Source organism: Pseudochaenichthys georgianus, chromosome 21, assembly GCF_902827115.2.
Source record: "Pseudochaenichthys georgianus chromosome 21, fPseGeo1.2, whole genome shotgun sequence".
Lineage (NCBI taxonomy): Eukaryota > Metazoa > Chordata > Actinopteri > Perciformes > Channichthyidae > Pseudochaenichthys > Pseudochaenichthys georgianus.
Genome location: NC_047523.1, coordinates 38,182,219 through 38,201,899, shown reverse-complemented (window position 1 = coordinate 38,201,899; position 19,681 = coordinate 38,182,219). Strand labels below are relative to the sequence as shown.

The following is a 19,681-nucleotide window of genomic DNA, read 5'->3' as shown; positions in this document are numbered from 1 at the left end:
TCCATGTCTCTTCTACATCAACATGTGTCCCCTCTTCTTCATGTCTCCTCTACATCAACATGTGTCCCCTCTTCTTCATGTCTCTTCTACATCAACATGTGTCCCCTCTTCTTCATGTCTCTTCTTCATCAACATGTGTCCCCTCTTCTTCATGTCTCTTCTACATCAACATGTGTCCCCTCTTCTCCATGTCTCTTCTACATCAACATGTGTCCCCTCTTCTTCATGTCTCTTCTACATCAACATGTGTCCCCTCTTCTTCATGTCTCTTCTACATCAACATGTGTCCCCTCTTCTTCATGTCTCTTCTACATCAACATGTGTCCCCTCTTCTTCATGTCTCTTCTACATCAACATGTGTCCCCTCTTCTTCATGTCTCTTCTACATCAACATGTGTCCCCTCTTCTTCATATCTCTTCTTACATCAACATGTGTCCCCTCTTCTCCATATCTCTTCTACATCAACATGTGTCCCCTCTTCTCATGTCTCTTCTACATCAACATGTGTCCCCTCTTCTTCATGTCTCTTCTACATCAACATGTGTCCCCTCTTCTTCATGTCTCTTCTACATCAACATGTGTCCCCTCTTCTTCATGTCTCTTCTTCATCAACATGTGTCCCCTCTTCTTCATGTCTCTTCTACATCAACATGTGTCCCCTCTTCTTCATGTCTCTTCTACATCAACATGTGTCCCCTCTTCTTCATGTCTCTTCTACATCAACATGTGTCCCCTCTTCTTCATGTCTCTTCTACATCAACATGTGTCCCCTCTTCTTCATGTCTCTTCTACATCAACATGTGTCCCCTCTTCTCCATGTCTCTTCTACATCAACACGTGTCCCCTCTTCTTCATGTCTCTTCTACATCACCATGTGTCCCCTCTTCTTCATGTCTCTTCTACATCAACATGTGTCCCCTCTTCTCCATGTCTCTTCTACATCAACATGTGTCCCCTCTTCTTCATGTCTCTTCTACATCAACATGTGTCCCCTCTTCTCCATGTCTCTTCTACATCACCATGTGTCCCCTCTTCTTCATGTCTCTTCTACATCAACATGTGTCCCCTCTTCTCCATGTCTCTTCTACATCAACATGTGTCCCCTCTTCTTCATGTCTCTTCTACATCAACATGTGTCCCCTCTTCTTCATGTCTCTTCTACATCAACATGTGTCCCCTCTTCTTCATGTCTCTTCTTCATCAACATGTGTCCCCTCTTCTTCATGTCTCTTCTACATCAACATGTGTCCCCTCTTCTCCATGTCTCTTCTACATCAACATGTGTCCCCTCTTCTTCATGTCTCTTCTACATCAACATGTGTCCCCTCTTCTTCATGTCTCTTCTACATCAACATGTGTCCCCTCTTCTTCATGTCTCTTCTTCATCAACATGTGTCCCCTCTTCTTCATGTCTCTTCTTCATCAACATGTGTCCCCTCTTCTTCATGTCTCTTCTACATCAACATGTGTCCCCTCTTCTTCATGTCTCTTCTTCATCAACATGTGTCCCCTCTGTGGAAAGAGACTCTGAAAGTTTCAGGAACAAAGATTTTCTCTCTTTTTGATCCATTTCTATAAAAACCTGTCTGAAAATGAGCTGATCAGATTTTGGCCACTTTATGATGTCATAACGATGTGTTGTCTTGTGTAGCCATTAGCCAATCAGCAACCAAGGTAACCCCCCCCCCCCCTTATCACCTGAATCTCCTCCTAGAGCACCAATAGCCGCGTTCACACTGCGGTACTTTTCTCACAAAGGTTCATGCGAACTTAGTTCATGATCGCGTTCACACCAAAAAGAGCCGGTACTAAAAGTAGTTCATGCGAACCTTTTTACCCCCTCGAAAGTCCCTGCTAGAGAGCAGGGACTTTCGAGCGGCTCTTTTTTGAGAAAAGAGCTATATTTCTGATTGGCTGGGCGGATTGCAAACCACGCCCCGTAAAACTCCCAAAAAGTTTTGTGAAGCCGCCATTTTATTTGCTGGCATTAGCATTATTAGCATTAGCATTAGCCCAGCGCAGAAACGCAGAGAGACTAACTTATGGCAACACAAAATAAAACATGGGAGCGGTGGAGATGAGGAGGTTTCGGCGTTCTGGAGATTTACTCGGAAGGCTTCAGTAGAAGCTGCTGGGACTCCCAGCAGCTTCTACTGAAGCCTTCCCCAACTCCGGGGACTTCCGGCCGGGGACTTCGGGCGGCAGTATACGCCGTGAAGTGGTTTGCGGCCTGCCAGTAAACCCAAAGCAGAAGAAGAAGTGACGTCAGCGGCTTCATTTGCCTAATCCTCCCTCTGGGACTTATTCCGGTGTGAACGTGATCTGTACTTAGTTCATGAGAACTAAAGAGTTCGCATGAACCTTTGTGGGAAAAGTACCGGAGTGTGAACGCGCCTATTGAGTTCTTTGTAACCAAACCTCTCTCAGAGGGGCGTGGGGAGGGGCTCCTTATTTTCATCTAAAGTAACAGACAGAGAATCAGCACTTTGGAAACAGGGCTGAAACAGAGGGGATTATGGGTAATGCTGCAATGATCAGTTTGGTGTTTCAGCCAATCAGAGACAGGTTTTATGATGGGGGATCTTTAAATGTATGCTTTATTATAAAGAAAGTCTATTTGTTGTAATTGTTCTGTCTGCATGTGGTAATTGTTGCCCTTGCCCCTTGTTCAGAAACGGTACACGGAGGACTGGGATGCGGAGAAGACGATGTATTACCCGTACAGCGACAGCCCCGAGCTGCGCAGGGTGGCCAAGGCTCAGGAAGTCCTCAGCGACGTGAGTTACATTTACACCAAACTGGAGGAAATGAAAATACCATTTTTTTTAGAAAACAGTTTTAGAGCTGTGTATCGTTTTAATACTTCCAGGGGGATTTTTGTTTGTATATTACTCTATTATATTATATTTAATTAAATGATATTTCAATAAATTACATTATATTATGAAAATACAGTACACACACTGTCCAATATTAAGACCTGTGTTTGGTTTTTCTTTATTGCAGGGTGAAAAATATGACTTTATTACTCTATTATAACATATATTATTATATATTGCATAACATTACATGACATTATATCATATTACATTATATTGCATTATATTACATTATATTATATAACATTATTTTATATTTTATGACAGATAAATATACAAAACACAATATTTATATATTTTTTTATATAAAAAAATGATTGCATATATACTCATATAAGATATTATATATATATTTATCTCCTTTGATTCTATCAAATACTGTTGTTTGAAACAATGTGGAATATCTAATACTGGGTTATTCTGTAAGAATTAGGAAAGCTGTGACACAAATTCACCTGAGAAGTTCATTTCCATTTTACGGTGCTAGCAGATTGCTAATTCAGCATCAAATACAGAGGCATGCATATGTTCCCCACCATATATTGCTTTCTTCGTTTCAGGTTACATTTATTTGAATTTAGTCAGACGTAGCAGCAATTAACCCCCCCACCTTTTGAACACAATAGCTTGTAAGCCTTTCTGCTGATGTAGGAAAGTCACCAGTCAATGAAGCTGTGTGTGTGAGTCAGACCGTGCTCTCGGGTCAGGTATCGATGTTGTCGAATGAACCCTTTCTGTCAATTTGAACTCCTGCTGTGTGTCCCCCCCCCCACACAGATCAGCTACAAGAAGGGTCACGACCAGCGCAAGGCCAAGTTCACCTCGCTGGCCGACCCGCCTGAGTATGAGCTGGCCAGGAAGGCGGCCAATCAGCGCAGTGATGTAAGCAGAACACGTTTTGATCAAGTGTAAAAGAAATGGGGATGCACGATTATTCGAAAGTGGACTAATGCTAATGTCCTAAACACTTCAGAAAACAACTTTGACGACAGCTGAAAACGTATTTTTTGACATTAGCGACATTCCACTTTAATTAGTGTTTTAATCTTTATTAATTTTAGTTTATTATTTTTACATATTTATTTAAACATATTTTTATAGTGTATTTATTTTCTCTTATGGCTGCCTTTGTTTCACTGAGAGGGTTATACGTATTTTTTATGTCCCCCCTTGTGTCCCTTGAATTGTTATATTATGTTTAAATGCTCAATGTCTGCAAACAGGTTTTGATGTGAATTATTCTTTTTAAAATAATCTCCAATATCTTTTATCATATCGCAATTGTAATTTCAGTCCAAAAAAAAATCACTGTTTGTTTCTTTTTCCAAATTGTGCCGCTTCAGAGGTAGAAAAAGTGATAATTAACACTATAAATACCTGCAGATAGCTCTATTACTATTTATAACGGCACATAGGAGAGTGATGAGCCTCATTGCTTCTCAGGAACATTTGATAGGCTCTAACTCAAATGGACACAGTGCCCTCGGAGACCAACAAACACTGAGTCACTGCTCGGGATAACGGACCACCTGCTCTCTCATATTACCGAACACACTAAGCTTGAAGGGAGAGGCCAACAATAGTTTCAAATTCCAGTCGCTCCCAATAGATCTGTCCAATATGTTACTGCATATCTTCGACCCACAAGTGCTCTCCTGTGTAAAATACATCCTCTAGTGATGACTATTTGTACTCCACAGCTCAAATACAAGGAGGATTACAATAAAAATGTCAAGGGTCAGTGGTGCGAGACGCCATACTTCGACGTGGCCACTGCCAGGGTGGCGATGGAGAACTTAAGCAGCGTAAGTGCTTATTTCAACCTAAGGGGCAGACATTTATTATAATTATATTAGTTGTTCATTTGTCTACATCTCACGGTTGTTATTTTATCCTTCCAGAAACGATACACGAAAGATTGGGAGGATAAGAAAGACCAAATTTATTTCATGCAAACAGACACGCCTGTTTATGGAACGAACAAGAAGGCTGGTATTGCTTCGAGTGAGGTAAGTGTTTTTATAGGACTTCTCATATTGAATAAACGTCAGGATTATCAAGAGTCAGAGCAGAGTGAATTGTGCCCACACATGAACTGCATGACTGAGAGATTTACGTTTGAATCAATGTCACTGAATTAATTGAGTGTGGAGTTCAGTACCAGATGTGAAGAGGCTTATTCAGCTCCTGTATCCCACACACTCGCACAATGCAAACATGCGTCACTTTAACAGACAATGAAGACACATTTGGCGTTCCCTACCAACGTCATGTGTGAGTCAGCGTGAATACACCTCATGGACAGCCTTAATTGTCCTCTTACTCACTCTACTCTTCGTGTTTCTGTTTTCAGATCAAGTACAAGAAGGAATACGAGAAGCAGAAAGCTCAGGCGGACTACAACACGCTCCCCGCCACAGAGAACCCGCTCCTAAGACAGCTCAGATATGCCGGCACCATCCTGAGTGATGTAGGTGTCTGGAGATATGGGTGTTAGATCACAGGTGGTCTTAGGACAAATTATGAATGATACTTAAGATAGATTCAAGGCTTTTATTGTCGTTCGTACACAGCTACAGTGTAGTTATGTCGATGAACATCTTAGGTCACAGGCTCCTCCAACAGTGCAACACAATAAAACTGATAAAATAGTGCAAGTAAATACAATAAAATAGGATAGAAGCAGTGCCATAAGAGTCTACAAGTAATAAGGGGGGGACAAGGACAGAATCTATAAGGTAGAACAGTATTTAGTATTAATGGTTTCAATGTCTAAGGTCCCCATTAGCATTAGCTATTCTTCCTGGCGTCCACAAAGGGTGTCCATGTTTTTATTCCTTATAAAGATCCCCATTAGCATTAGCGTTAGCATTAGCTATTCTTCCTAGGGTCCACACATGACGTCCATGTTTTTTATTTATTATTAAGATCCCCATTAGCATTAGCTATTCTTCCTAGGGTCCAAAAATTGTGTCCATGTTTTTTATTCCTTATAAAGATCCCCATTAGCATTAGCGTTAGCATGAGCTATTCTTCCTAGGGTCCACACATGACGTCCATGTTTTTTGTTTCTTATTAAGATCCCCATTAGCATTAGCGTTAGCATGAGCTATTCTTCCTAGGGTCCACACATGACGTCCATGTTTTTTGTTTCTTATTAAGATCCCCATTAGCATTAGCGTTAGCATTAGCTATTCTTCCTAGGGTCCACACATGACGTCCATGTTTTTTATTTCTTATTAAGATCCCCATTAGCATTAGCTATTCTTCCTGGGGACCACAAATGGCGTCCATGTTTTTTCTTCCTTATTAAGATCCCCATTAGTATTGGCATTAGCTATTCTTCCTGGCGTCCACAAAGGGTGTCCATGTTTTTATTCCTTATAAAGATCCCCATTAGCATTAGCGTTAGCATTAGCTATTCTTCCTAGGGTCCACACATGACGTCCATGTTTTTTATTTCTTATTAAGATCCCCATTAGCATTAGCTATTCTTCCTGGGGACCACAAATGGCGTCCATGTTTTTTCTTCCATATAGGAATCCCCATTCACATTAGCATTAGCTATTCTTCCTAGGGTCCACAAATGGCGTCCATGTTTTTTCTTCCATATAGGAATCCCCATTAGCATTAGCATTAGCTATTCTTCCTAGGGACCACAAATGGCGTCCATGTTTTTTCTTCCATATAGGAATCCCCATTAGCATTAGCTATTATTCCTAGGGACCACAAATGGCGTCCATGTTTTTTTTCCATATAGGAATCCCCATTAGCATTACCTTTAGGAATAGCTATTCTTCCTGCAGTCCATACAGTAAATGGGGTCAATGTATTGTATTCCTTATTAAAATCACCATTAGCATCAGCAGAAGCGTTAGCAAATGTTTCCTGGAGTCCACAAATGTACAGTCAAACACACCTTGACTAATTGTAGCCACTCAAAGAAAAAAACCTGACTAATTGAATTACAATGAAGTACTAACTAGATCAGAAATTGACATCCTTTTAAGTCACACTCAAATTAAACCCCAAATATTAATGGATAACAACATGTCAAGAATTCATAGCAAACTTCATGTTTTGCTTTTTTATACATATTCATTCTCTCCCAAGGATAATTTCGACTTTACATATAATTACACATTTCAATTGTTGTTCCTGAACTTTTTTGAGGTACTGTTTCAACAAAATCTCTGTTCTCTGTTTAGACAAAGATGTAGCTTGCATGCATTTGGCAATAACTCTGAAAGGTGACTGCTGAAAGGTTGAAGAGTGTCTGACATGAAGCTCCTCTGAGTTAATTGTCATATTAGAAGTGCTAATTAAACCACCTGGAAGTCACTTGCAATACTTTTTCGCCTTCAGGGAGTTAATTGATCTAATTGAATAACGTTACCAGTCCTACTGACGTGTTGTTTGCCGTTAGTTAGTGAGTCATACGGACAGATATGTTAAGTTGTTGGTTTTCTTTTTCAAGCTACTGATCATAATTGAGTTGCCATTTCTCGAGTTCATGATCTGTTTCATATCTTCCTTGCAGAAAGTATATAAGTCCAGCTATGAAAAGGCCAGGGGTTCAAGTATCAACTACTGCGACACGCCCAAGTTTCAGATGGACTCCGTACTCAAACAGTTCACTCACGTAAGAATAAAATACTTTCATAAACCACGGATATTATCACTTGTCTTTGCTTTGAATCATGTTTTATGTTGTTCTGTAGGCACGTTACACAGAGAAGTATGACAACGTGGTGAAGGGGCACTACGTCGGCAGCTATGAGGATGTTTTCATGGTTCACTGCCAGAAAATGGAGGCAATGAAGAGCGAGGTAAGTCGTTGTGCATTTTTCTAAAATCGAATCAAGATTGTATTATATACTTTTCAGTGCAATTGACCCACTTTTTCTTATCTTGCAGCAAGAATATAAATCTGATTATGAAGACAATAAGACAAAATGCTTCTACCCTCAAACACTGACGCCTGAATATGAAGTTAATAAGAAGCTTCAGAAGTGTAATGATGTGAGTAGTAGGCTCCACTAAAATAGCTCTCTTCTGTTGGTAAATATATGTAACTTACACCATTTTCCTTCCTTGTGGTTTGCAGAAAGTTTACCGGCAACATCCGGACACCATGAAATTTACACAAGTGTCGGATTCACCAGTTCAGCTTCAAGCCGCCCTCAACGCCAAAAATCTAAGTGACGTACGTATGAATGCACACAAAGCCGATTAAAAAATATATACAGATTTAAATTAGCACAAAAAAGAGGCACCGGTTGCCCAAAAAATATAGTTTTCTTTAAATAAAACATTGAAATGGTGTCTGTTCAGCCCATTCAGCGATTGATGTTAAGTCACTTATCAATATTGCTCACTGTTACATAAACGATATATACATCTATATATATTGACTCAATTGCTAGCTAATTGGCTATATCAAATTCTCCTTCACATGCAGATCAGCCTTAAATGTGCCCGATCATCCACGTAGTCTTTCTGTGGGCACCATGGTAACTGGAGAGCCATTTCTCTGAAGTAAAAATAGCAACAAGCATTCAGTTAGCCCAGAATAAACCCTGTGATCACAGAGGGAGGCAGGGGAGCAGAGCAAGGGACCGTCAATATGTCTCGGATTGTTTCCAGCGAACACGGCTGCCCTCCAGTGACGGAAAATCTAAATTACCTGAACGTGTGTCTTGGAAATTACTGTACGGCTGCACACATATATAAAAATAACTATGACACCTTGTTCTTTTTGCAGATCAACTACAAGGCCAAGTACGAGGAGACTAAGTTCAAAAACACTCTGCCCCCAGACTATCCCTTCTTCATCCAGTCCAGAGTCAACGCCTTCAACCTCAGTGATGTAAGTAACCGCTCTGCAATTCATTTCGTAATTTCATTTTGGCATGTGTTTTCCATTTCCCTGACGGCATGATTCTCTGTTTGCAGAACTGTTACAAGTACGATTGGGAGAAATCTAAAGCAAAGAAGTTTGAAGTCAGGGGCGATGCCATCTCGATCCTTGCTGCCCGCGCTCACACCAACATCGCCAGTGATGTAAGTATTTCACAACATTAGAGAGGCACTATTATGCTTTTGGGTTTTTTTCTTCCTGTAGTGTGGTCTATATATATATGTCATGTAAAGGCAAATATATCAACGTATATTGGTATTTGTATTGGAGTTTCTCTCCCACACACTCACCCCCTGCTTAAAACGCCTCCATTGGACTCCTTTGTTTACTTCCGTAACATTATGACATTACGATGTTACTTCTATTGGCTAGCGCTCCGACATATTGTACGTGATAGGATAAGGGGCGGGACATCTCTAAGCGGTTGACCAATCACAACAGAGCCGGCCAGCTAACCAATCAGAACAGACTGGGCTCTGGTTTCAGACAGAGGGTGAAAAGAGGTGCTGCAGCACAGGCAGTATGAGAACAATAAAGAGCTTTTGAACATTAAAGCCTGGAGACATGTAGAGACACTACATACTGATATACACCTGAACATCAGCAGGAGAGGACTCTTTAAAGTAGAGACACTACATACTGATATACACCTGAACATCAGCAGAACATCAGCAGGAGAGGACTCTTTAAAGTAGAGACACTACATACTGATACACACCTGAACATCAGCAGGAGAGGACTCTTTAAAGTAGAGACACTACATACTGATATACACCTGAACATCAGCAGGAGAGGACTCTTTAAAGTAGAGACACTACATACTGATATACACCTGAACATCAGCAGGAGAGGACTCTTTAAAGTAGAGACACTACATACTGATACACACCCTGAACATCAGCAGGAGAGGACTCTTTAAAGTAGAGACACTACATACTGATATACACCTGAACATCAGCAGGAGAGGACTCTTTAAAGTAGAGACACTACATACTGATACACACCTGAACATCAGCAGGAGAGGACTCTTTAAAGTAGAGACACTACATACTGATATACACCTGGACATCAGCAGGAGAGGACTCTTTAAAGTAGAGACACTACATACTGATATACACCTGGACATCAGCTGGAGAGGACTCTTTAAAGTAGAGACACTACATACTGATATACACCTGAACATAAGCAGGAGAGGACTCTTTAAAGTAGAGACACTACATACTGATATACACCTGGACATCAGCAGGAGAGGACTCTTTAATGTAGAGACACTACATACTGATATACACCTGAACATCAGCAGGAGAGGACTCTTTAAAGTAGAGACACTACATACTGATATACACCTGAACATCAGCAGGAGTGGACTCTTTAAAGTAGAGACACTACATACTGATATACACTTGAACATCAGCAGGAGAGGACTCTTTAAAGTAGAGACACTACATACTGATATACACCTGAACATCAGCAGGAGAGGACTCTTTAAAGTAGAGACACTACATACTGATATACACCTGAACATCAGCAGGAGAGGACTCTTTAAAGTAGAGACACTACATACTGATATACACCTGAACATCAGCAGGAGAGGACTCTTTAAAGTAGAGACACTACATACTGATATACACCTGAACATCAGCAGGAGAGGACTCTTTAAAGTAGATACACTACATACTGATATACACCTGAACATCAGCAGGAGAGGACTCTTTAAAGTAGAGACACTACATACTGATATACACCTGAACATCAGCAGGAGTGGACTCTTTAAAGTAGAGACACTACATACTGATATACACTTGAACATCAGCAGGAGAGGACTCTTTAAAGTAGAGACACTACATACTGATATACACCTGAACATCAGCAGGAGAGGACTCTTTAAAGTAGATACACTACATACTGATATACACCTGAACATCAGCAGGAGAGGACTCTTTAAAGTAGAGACACTACATACTGATATACACCTGAACATCAGCAGGAGAGGACTCTTTAAAGTAGAGACACTACATACTGATATACACCTGAACATCAGCAGGAGAGGACTCTTTAAAGTAGAGACACTACATATATCCTCTTTGACATTCATGATATTAGTATTTCTTGCTTGCTTTGTACATTTGATTGCTTTTACTGCCCAGTGTCTTTAATCGAGCAATGATAAACTTTTGTTTTCCCCCCAGGTCAAGTATAAGAAGGCTTATGAGAAGAACAAGGGGCAGATGGTGGGAGCCCTCAGCATTCATGACGATCCCAAAATCCTGCACTCTGTTCGCGTGGCTAAAATCCAGAGTGAAGTAAGTCATTATCTTTCTAAGTTACTTACATTTCCCTTCACATTCATTTATTAGATCTGAGTAACAAGCGCAATGTTTTACTGATATCTCCACAGCGTGAATATAAGAAGGACTATGAAAAGATCAAGACCAAGTACCACTCACCACTCGACATGATGTCAGTCACCTTGGCCAAGAAATCCCAGGGCATTGCCAGCATGAAGGGCTATAGGAGCATCAACCCCAACTACTTCCTGCCCCCCGACAGCATACTTATGAACCTGGCCAAGAAATCCAACATCATCCAGAGCGATGTAAGTACAGACTTTACAGCATCCTATTAATGACGCTTAGCTTAAAGGTCACCTAGTATGCTAAATTCACTTGTTCATGTCTCTTCTGCATCAACATCTTCCCCTGCATCACAGAATGATTACAAGTCGGAATACAACAACTACACCAAGGGTTCTCCATGGATCCCCTGGGGCTCTGTGGAAGTGGAGAAAAATAAGAAAGCTGGTGACATCCTTAGTGAGGTACGAGCCCAACAGTACTTCCCCATCTTCACAAATGCGTTCTTGTAAAAGGAAATATGTGTCCGTAGGTGGGATATGTCTAATATGTTTTGTAATGACTTCTCACTACAGAGAAAGTACAGACAGCATCCGGACAGCATCCCCTTCACCTCTATTCACGACCACCCCGTCATGATGCAGGCCAAAGCGAACCAGCTTATGAGGAGTGATGTGAGTCTACGGTCTTTCTCTTAGTTAACCACAAATCTTAACCTTAAGACTCTGTCAAGTTTCATTTACGGTAAGTACAGCACATGTAATGCCTGCCCTTTTTTTGCTTTCTTGCCTTACAGCGGTTCTACAAGAGAGGTCTGGAGGAGATCCATCAGAAGTACTCTCTGCCTCATGATGTCCCTGAGTTCGTGCAGGCCAAGTGCAATGCTTACAACATCAGCAAGGTAACACGTTGAAATACAGAGGGATTACTTGTGTTATTTATATACTAAGATGTTCTAATAGTGCACTTTTTTCGTCGTCATTTTGGATATCTTGCTCCTAAACGTGATTTGCTTGGACGCACTGACACATACGTTAAGTGTGCTAACTGTATTACTCTTTATTGTTGTTGTTTATATCCGTTATCTCTCATTTCAGAACACCTACAAGTATGCCTGGGAGGATCTGATTGCTAAAGGTTATGACCTGAAGTCCGATGCGATCTCTATTATCGCCGCCAAAAAAGCCAGACATGCTGTCAGTGATGTAAGTGTATTTCCCCCATGTTTGCTCTGTACCAGGTGAATTGTACATCTTATTGCTACATACAACTGTAAAAAAACGTTGAAAGCTGAATAATTAAGATCCTATATGCCCGTTTTTACATCTAGGTCCAGTATAAGAAGGCTTACGAGAAGGCCAGAGGACACCATATTGGTTTCCGCAGCGTCAAGGACGATCCTCTGATGGTCCACTACATGCAGTTGGCCAAATTGCAGAGTGACAAGAACTACAAGAAGGACTACCACAAGGCCAAGCTGAAGTATCACTCCCCAGTGGACATGATGAGTTTGGTGCAGGCCAAACATGCTTCGAAGGTTCAGACCTTCACCGGCTACAGGAAGATCCCTAACGGCTACTTGATCCTGCCGGACAACTTGAACGTGCAGCGGTGCCGCAACATGATGGAGATTCAGAGTGATGTATGTTCTCACTTTTTACACAAACAATAGCCTAGTAGCTTCAGTGTAGTTATGGCAGTGAACATCGGAAGTCCCAGGCTCCTTCAACAATGCAACATACAAGACATACAACAATACAACTAATCTGCAAGAAGAAACAGAGTACAATCAATAGTGCAAGACTATCTATACTATGCATGTCAAAAAACTATTAAAGGTGGGGTAGGTAAGTTTGAGAAACCGGCTCGAGATACACTTTGTTATATTCCATGGAATGCTCTTAACATCCCGATAGCAATGAATATCTGAAGTGCTTTGACAAAAAATACATAAAAAATGCCATCTGTGGAAGCCGTGGCGCTGTAAAAAGCACGACCAATCATCTGAGCCGGCTAAAGTAACTGGATGGCCTACCTGCCTGTCAGCCTTCCATCTGGGCACAGACTTACCTCGTGCCCTCATTGGTCATGTGCGCGTTCGTGTGTGTTGGAGGAGGGGCTCTGTGAGGAAGTGGCAGATTTTCTCCGGCTGTGTATTTTCAAATTCTAGCGCACTCGAGCTGGTTTCTCCAAAAGTACCTACCCCACCTTTAAGTTAAATTGGACAATGGCATATGTTTTGTTTCTCTATTTTAGTCTTAAAGGTGGGGTAGGTAAGTTTGAGAAACCGGCTCGAGATCGCTAGAATTTGAAAATACACAACCTGAGAAAATCTGCCACTTCCTCACAGAGCCCCTCCTCCAACACACACGAACGCGCACGTGACCAATGAGGGCACGAGATAAGCCGGCTAAACAGATTGGTTGTACTTTTTACAGTACTACGGCTTCTACAGATGACATTTTTCGTATGGATTTTTTGTCAAAGCATTTCAGATATTCATTGCTATCGGGATGTTAAGAGCATTCCATGGAATATAACAAAAAGTGTATCTCGAGCCGGTTTCTGAAACTTACCTACCCCACCTTTAATTCAAGTGAAAAGTAAGCAATGGACTAATTATAAAGATTTGGTTAAAGTAACAAATGTTTACTTATCCACTTCATTGCCCAGTTTAAAACATTTAACAGAATAAAGGGATCAAATGTTATCAGTTACATTACTTTGAAGTATGTGAAATAGTGATATATAACTTTTAAAGTAACCTTTCCAACATGCAATAGCAATCCATAAGGATAAATAGTTAGTCTCCTGGCTAAAAGTTGGTATTTCTCAGGTGGGATATTTTGCATTATTCCCATGTCTTATTCCTTTCCAGGTTAACTATAAAATGGACTATGAGACTTCAGTGAAGGGAAGCGGCTGGATTCCCATTGGTTCTGTGGACGTGGAAAGAGCTAAGGTGGCGGGAGCAGCGATGAATGAGTCAAAGTACCGCCAGAACCCGGACACCTTCAAGTTCTCCAGTCTCAGCGACTCCATGAACATGATGCTGGCCAAGTCCAACGCCAAGATCATGAACACGGTGAGAAGGAGCAAAAACAATAACTTCTTGTCTTGCTATAAAGTAAATCACATGGTTTCCGTCTTTCGATTCCCTTTAATAACAGACAAACCGATGTCTTTGTTGTCTTTTTGCAGAAAGAGTATAAGGCCAGTGGAGAGAAGTTTTTGCACACTTACCATCTCCCTGCTGACGTCCCTGAACTGATGCAAGCCAGATACAACGCCGTCAACATCAGCAAGGTGAGTCGCACATTCTTATTTAGTATTTTCCAGCCTTTATGCATACGTGTAGAATATGTCGAGAAATGACTTTTTTATCCTGTGATATAACACTTCATTCATTTTATTTAGAATTACTACACCTATGCTCATCGCCAAGATCTGCTCAAAGGACATCACGTGAAGCAAGATGCCATTTCCATTATTGCAGCAAAACAGTCCACTAAAATCGCCAGTGATGTAAGTAGCATGCCGATAATAAAACGTTTGAATCGTTACTGAATCCGATAATGCTTTTCATACCTAACGTTCGTCTTTTTTTTTTTTACAGTACAAGTACAAGCTGGCTTATGAGAAGGCAAAGGGCCACCATGTTGGCTTCCGCAGCATCGAGGACGATCCCCTGCTGGTCCACTACATGAAGGTGGCCAAGATGCAGAGTGACAAGAACTACACGAAGGACTACCACAAGGCCAAGCTGAAGTATCACTCCCCAGTGGACATGATGAGTTTGACCCAGGCCAAACATGCTTCAAAGGTTCAGACCTTCGCCGGCTACAGGAAGATCCCTAAGGGCTACTTGCTCCTGCCGGACAACTTGAACGTGCAGCGCTGCCGCAACATGATGGAGATTCAGAGTGATGTATGTTCTCACTTTTTACGCATACTGTATGTAGATGTCCAAGTCTTTGAAAAACACTTAAACGCAGCATGCATCTGTGTGACGCTGGAAACAGAAAAGCAATAAGCGAATTCAAGTCAAAGTCAACTTTATTGTCCAACTTTCAGTTTGTGTGTACAGACAGAGAGATCGAAATACCGTTTCTCACAATCCCGAATACAAAAACCAATATATTTAAAAATATGTATGCAAATGTGTATATACCTATATATATATATATACACAACCAAAAGACACATTTATACATATGCACACATTAAAGGTGGGGTATGTAAGTTTGAGAAACCGGCTCGAGATACACTTTTTGTTATATTCCATGGAATGCTCTTAACATCTCGATAGCAATGAATATCTGAAGTGCTTTGACAAAAAATCCTTAAAAACAAAATGTCATCTGTGGAAGCCGTGGTACTGTGAAAAGCACGACCAATCATCTGAGCCGGCCTGGCTAAAGTAACTGGATGGCCTACCTGCCATCTGTGCACACACTTATCTCGTGCCCTCATTGGTCATGTGGCGTTCGTGTGTGTTGGAGGAGGGGCTCTGTCAGGAAGTGGCAGATTTTCTCCGGTCGTGTATTTTCAAATTCTGGCGATCTCGAGCTGGTTTCTCAAACTTACATACCCTACCTTTAAGACCTCAATAAAAGCACAACAATAATTGACGACAAACACTGAATTTCTCAATCTTCTTCTCTTTAAACCCACAGAATCTCTACAAGTCAGAATACAGCAACTTCACTAAAGGCACAGGTTGGATCCCTATTGGTTCTATTGATGTGGAGAAGGCCAAAGTTGCTACAGCCGCCCTGGATGAGCACCACTACCGCCAGCCCCCAAGCTCTTTCAAATTCACCAGCAAGACTGATGCCATGAACATAACTCTGGCCATGGCCAACACCAAGATCATGGATCACGTAAGAATGTCTTCTAATAATAAAGAAACCAATGCCTTCACAACTCCAAAATGTGTTGATTATTCATGTACCAGGTTTGACTTTTGTTCTTCCTCTCTAGTCTTCATACAAAGCTTCTGGAGAGAAGTTCATGCACACCTATAATCTGCCGGGTGACAGCCCTCAGTTCCTTCAGGCTAAATTCAACGCCCAGACCCTGAGCGAGGTAAGAGGACATCATATTCATTAAGTTAGAAAATGTTTTGTATGCCAAAGAAATAATTGTCGGAACACTTTTTTGCTTTGTTTATCCACAGACTCACTACAAGCACAAGTGGCTGGCCGATATTGCCAAGGGATACAACATGAAGCCGGATGCCATTTCTGTCATTCACGCCAAGCATGGCAGACATATTGCCAGCAATGTATGTATATCATAAATCTACCCAACGCACTTTTTTCCATTTAACTGAAAAAGTCACTAACGTCCACAAATCCTTTTTTTCCAGATCCAATATAAGAAAGAATTTGAGAAGGCAAAGGGCCACCATGTTGGTTTCCGCAGCATCGAGGACGATCCCCTGCTGGTCCACTACATGAAGGTGGCCAAGATGCAGAGTGACAAGAACTACACGAAGGACTACCACAAGGCCAAGCTGAAGTATCACTCCCCAGTGGACATGATGAGTTTGACCCAGGCCAAACATGCTTCAAAGGTTCAGACCTTCGCCGGCTACAGGAAGATCCCTAACGGCTACATGATCCTGCCGGACAACTTGAACGTGCAGCGGTGTCGCAAAATGAACGCCCAGTCAAGTGATGTAAGTTTGAAACCTTAAAGCACAGCATATTACTAGACCGACTGGAAAACTGGGTGGGACTTTCGGAAACAGTTCTAAATTGGTTTGAATCCTACTTAAAGGACAGAAACAACTTTGTTTCTATAGGTAAATACACATCTGAGTTGACAAATATGACATGTGGAGTTCCTCAAGGCTCTATCTTGGGGCCTCTTCTCTTTTACATCTACATGCTACCACTGGCTCAGATAATGAAAAACAACAAAATAAGTTACCATAGCTATGCAGATGACACACAAATCTACGTAACAATTTCACCAGGAGACTATGCTCCAATTCAAACACTGAGTAAGTTCATTGAACAAATCAATGACTGGATGTGTCAGAACTTTCTCCAATTAAACAAAGATAAAACTGAGGTAATGGTTTTTGGAGCCAAGGCAGAACATATAAAAGTTAGCGCTGAGCTTCAGTCTGCAATGTTCAAACCAACAGATAAAGCCAGAAATCTAGGTGTAGTCATGGACTCTGACCTGAGTTTCAACAGTCACATTAAAACAGTTACTAAATCAGCCTACTATCACCTAAAGAATATATCTAGGATTAAAAGACTAATGTCACAGCAGGATTTTGAAAAACTTGTCCATGCTTTTATATTCAGTAGACTCGACTACTGCAATGGCGTCTTCACAGGTCTCACTAAAAAGTCTATTAGAAAGCTGCAGCTGATTCAGAACGCCGCTGCTCGAGTCCTCACTGACACTAAGAAAGTGGATCACATCACTCCTGCTCTGAAGTCTTTACACTGGCTTCCTGTGTGTCAAAGAATAGATTTCAAAATACTGCTGCTGGTTTATAAAGCACTGAATGGTTTAGGCCCAAAATACATTTCTGACCTCCTGCTAAATTATGAACCATCCAGATCTCTCAGGTCTTCAGGGACTGGTCAGCTTTCTGTCCCTAGAGTCAGAACTAAACATGGAGAAGCAGCGTTCAGTTATTATGCTCCAAATATCTGGAACCAACTCCCAGAAACCTGCAGGTCCGCTGCAACTCTGACTACTTTTAAATCCAGGCTGAAGACTTTTCTTTTTGCAGCTGCTTTTAATTGAACTATTCATATCTTAAACTGCACTGTAACTTTTATCCATGTATTTTTCCTTTTAACGTTTATTTTATTAACTTTTCTTTTTTAATGCTTAATGTCTTTCATTTTTGTAAAGCACTTTGAATTGCCTTGTGTTGAAAAGTGCTATATAAATAAACTTGCCTTGCCTAAAGGGGCCTTCAAATGCCATTTCCCTTTCCTGTAGTGCGTTATATAGGTTTTTGTGCATGTAAATGGTCTGCTAAGGCTAAAATCCCAAAGTTTCCTTTCAGATTAAATAATAATACACTTTATTTATATAGAACCTTTCAAATAGAGTTAAAACGGGCTCCAACATAATACAAAAAAAATTATTAAATAAACACAGAGAATAAAATTAACTTAATTTAAAAGAAATTACCTAAATGTTTACATTTAAATGGGAATTCGTTCAATCACTACTAATTGTCATTTTTAATTATAGTGTAGAAGAAGTATTTACAAATCCTGCTATTTTATACTTCTACCCATCCGCAGTTTAGAGGCTAATGTTTTACTTTTTGCCAGTTGCAACATTAAATGTATCTATTGTATTCACAATTGTGCAAAACGTTAACACGAGTCATACCTAACAATTTATCCATGTTTTTTTTCAGTGTGACTACAAGTCTGAATGGAATAACTATATCAGAGGCACTGGATGGGTCCCGATCGGCTCAATTGGAGTTGAGACGGCTAAAATTGGCGGTCTGATTCAGAGCGACAACAAGTACCGCACCGACCCATCCACCCACAAGTTCAGCAAGCTGATGGACTCCATGGACATCGCTCTGGCTACTGCCAACAACAAGATCATGAACAAGGTACAACACGGTTAACTGTTCTGTAGAGTGCAGGGCCACTAAGTATGAATTATTATCATCATTCATTTGTTTTTCTGGTCTTACAGCAAGCATACACTGCAGCTTGGAATAAGGCCAAACTGAGCATCCACGTCATGCCTGATTCTCCTGAAATCATCCTGGCCAAGGCCAATGCCCTCAACATGAGCAACGTAAGAGGAATACTTAAAACTGTTTAACCTACCTCTAATTGTATATAAATAATGGTGATCGGTTTGTGTATTTTAACACTCTTACGTTTATCCAAACAGAAACTTTACAAAGCCGGTGTTGTGGCGATGGCCAATAAGGGCTACCATCTCAAAGGAGACGCCATCGCAATCGTGGCCGCCAAAGCTGGAACTAGAATTGCCAGTGACGTAAGTCGAACAAACATTCCTGTGCCAAATTAAGAAGGGAATCTACTGAAACCCACCATGCATGTTAAACAAGTATTCTTTCACCGTTTACAGTACAAGTACAAGCTGGCTTACGAGAAGGCCAGAGGACACCATGTTGGTTTCCGCAGCGTCAAGGACGATCCTCTGATGGTCCACTACATGCAGTTGGCCAAATTGCAGAGTGACAAGAACTACAAGAAGGACTACAACAAGGCCAAGCTGAAGTATCACTCCCCAGTGGACATGATGAGTTTGGTGCAGGCCAAACATGCTTCGAAGGTTCAGACCTTCGCCGGATACAGGAAGATCCAGCACAGTTACTCTCTCCTCCCTGATGCAATTAGCCTGAAGCACTCTCGCGCCATGAGCACCCAGGCTAGCGATGTAAGTTTCAAACATTAAAGGGGCCCTAACATGCTTCTTGGGGTCTCCCCTTTCCTGTAGTATGTTATATAGGTTTGTGTGCATGTAAAGGGTCTGCAAAGGCTAGAATCCC

The 19,681-nt window shown here is 41.2% G+C and overlaps 1 protein-coding gene across 1 annotated transcript in view; it reads left to right on the top strand.

The window, feature by feature from the left end:
• LOC117466655 (nebulin-like) overlaps positions 1 to 19,681 on the top strand; it is a 110,318-nt gene that overhangs the window by 9,251 nt on the left and 81,386 nt on the right. Inside the window, 30 exon segments of the mRNA XM_071207100.1 lie at positions 2,674 to 2,778; positions 3,658 to 3,762; positions 4,581 to 4,685; positions 4,782 to 4,889; positions 5,234 to 5,350; positions 7,421 to 7,522; positions 7,602 to 7,709; positions 7,798 to 7,902; positions 7,988 to 8,086; positions 8,645 to 8,749; positions 8,836 to 8,943; positions 10,990 to 11,103; positions 11,199 to 11,396; positions 11,511 to 11,618; positions 11,730 to 11,828; positions 11,951 to 12,055; positions 12,252 to 12,359; positions 12,485 to 12,796; positions 14,033 to 14,239; positions 14,356 to 14,460; positions 14,572 to 14,679; positions 14,771 to 15,082; positions 15,831 to 16,037; positions 16,138 to 16,242; positions 16,334 to 16,441; positions 16,526 to 16,837; positions 18,560 to 18,766; positions 18,853 to 18,957; positions 19,057 to 19,164; positions 19,258 to 19,569. Of these exon segments, the coding sequence (XP_071063201.1) occupies positions 2,674 to 2,778; positions 3,658 to 3,762; positions 4,581 to 4,685; positions 4,782 to 4,889; positions 5,234 to 5,350; positions 7,421 to 7,522; positions 7,602 to 7,709; positions 7,798 to 7,902; positions 7,988 to 8,086; positions 8,645 to 8,749; positions 8,836 to 8,943; positions 10,990 to 11,103; positions 11,199 to 11,396; positions 11,511 to 11,618; positions 11,730 to 11,828; positions 11,951 to 12,055; positions 12,252 to 12,359; positions 12,485 to 12,796; positions 14,033 to 14,239; positions 14,356 to 14,460; positions 14,572 to 14,679; positions 14,771 to 15,082; positions 15,831 to 16,037; positions 16,138 to 16,242; positions 16,334 to 16,441; positions 16,526 to 16,837; positions 18,560 to 18,766; positions 18,853 to 18,957; positions 19,057 to 19,164; positions 19,258 to 19,569 (4,407 nt within the window).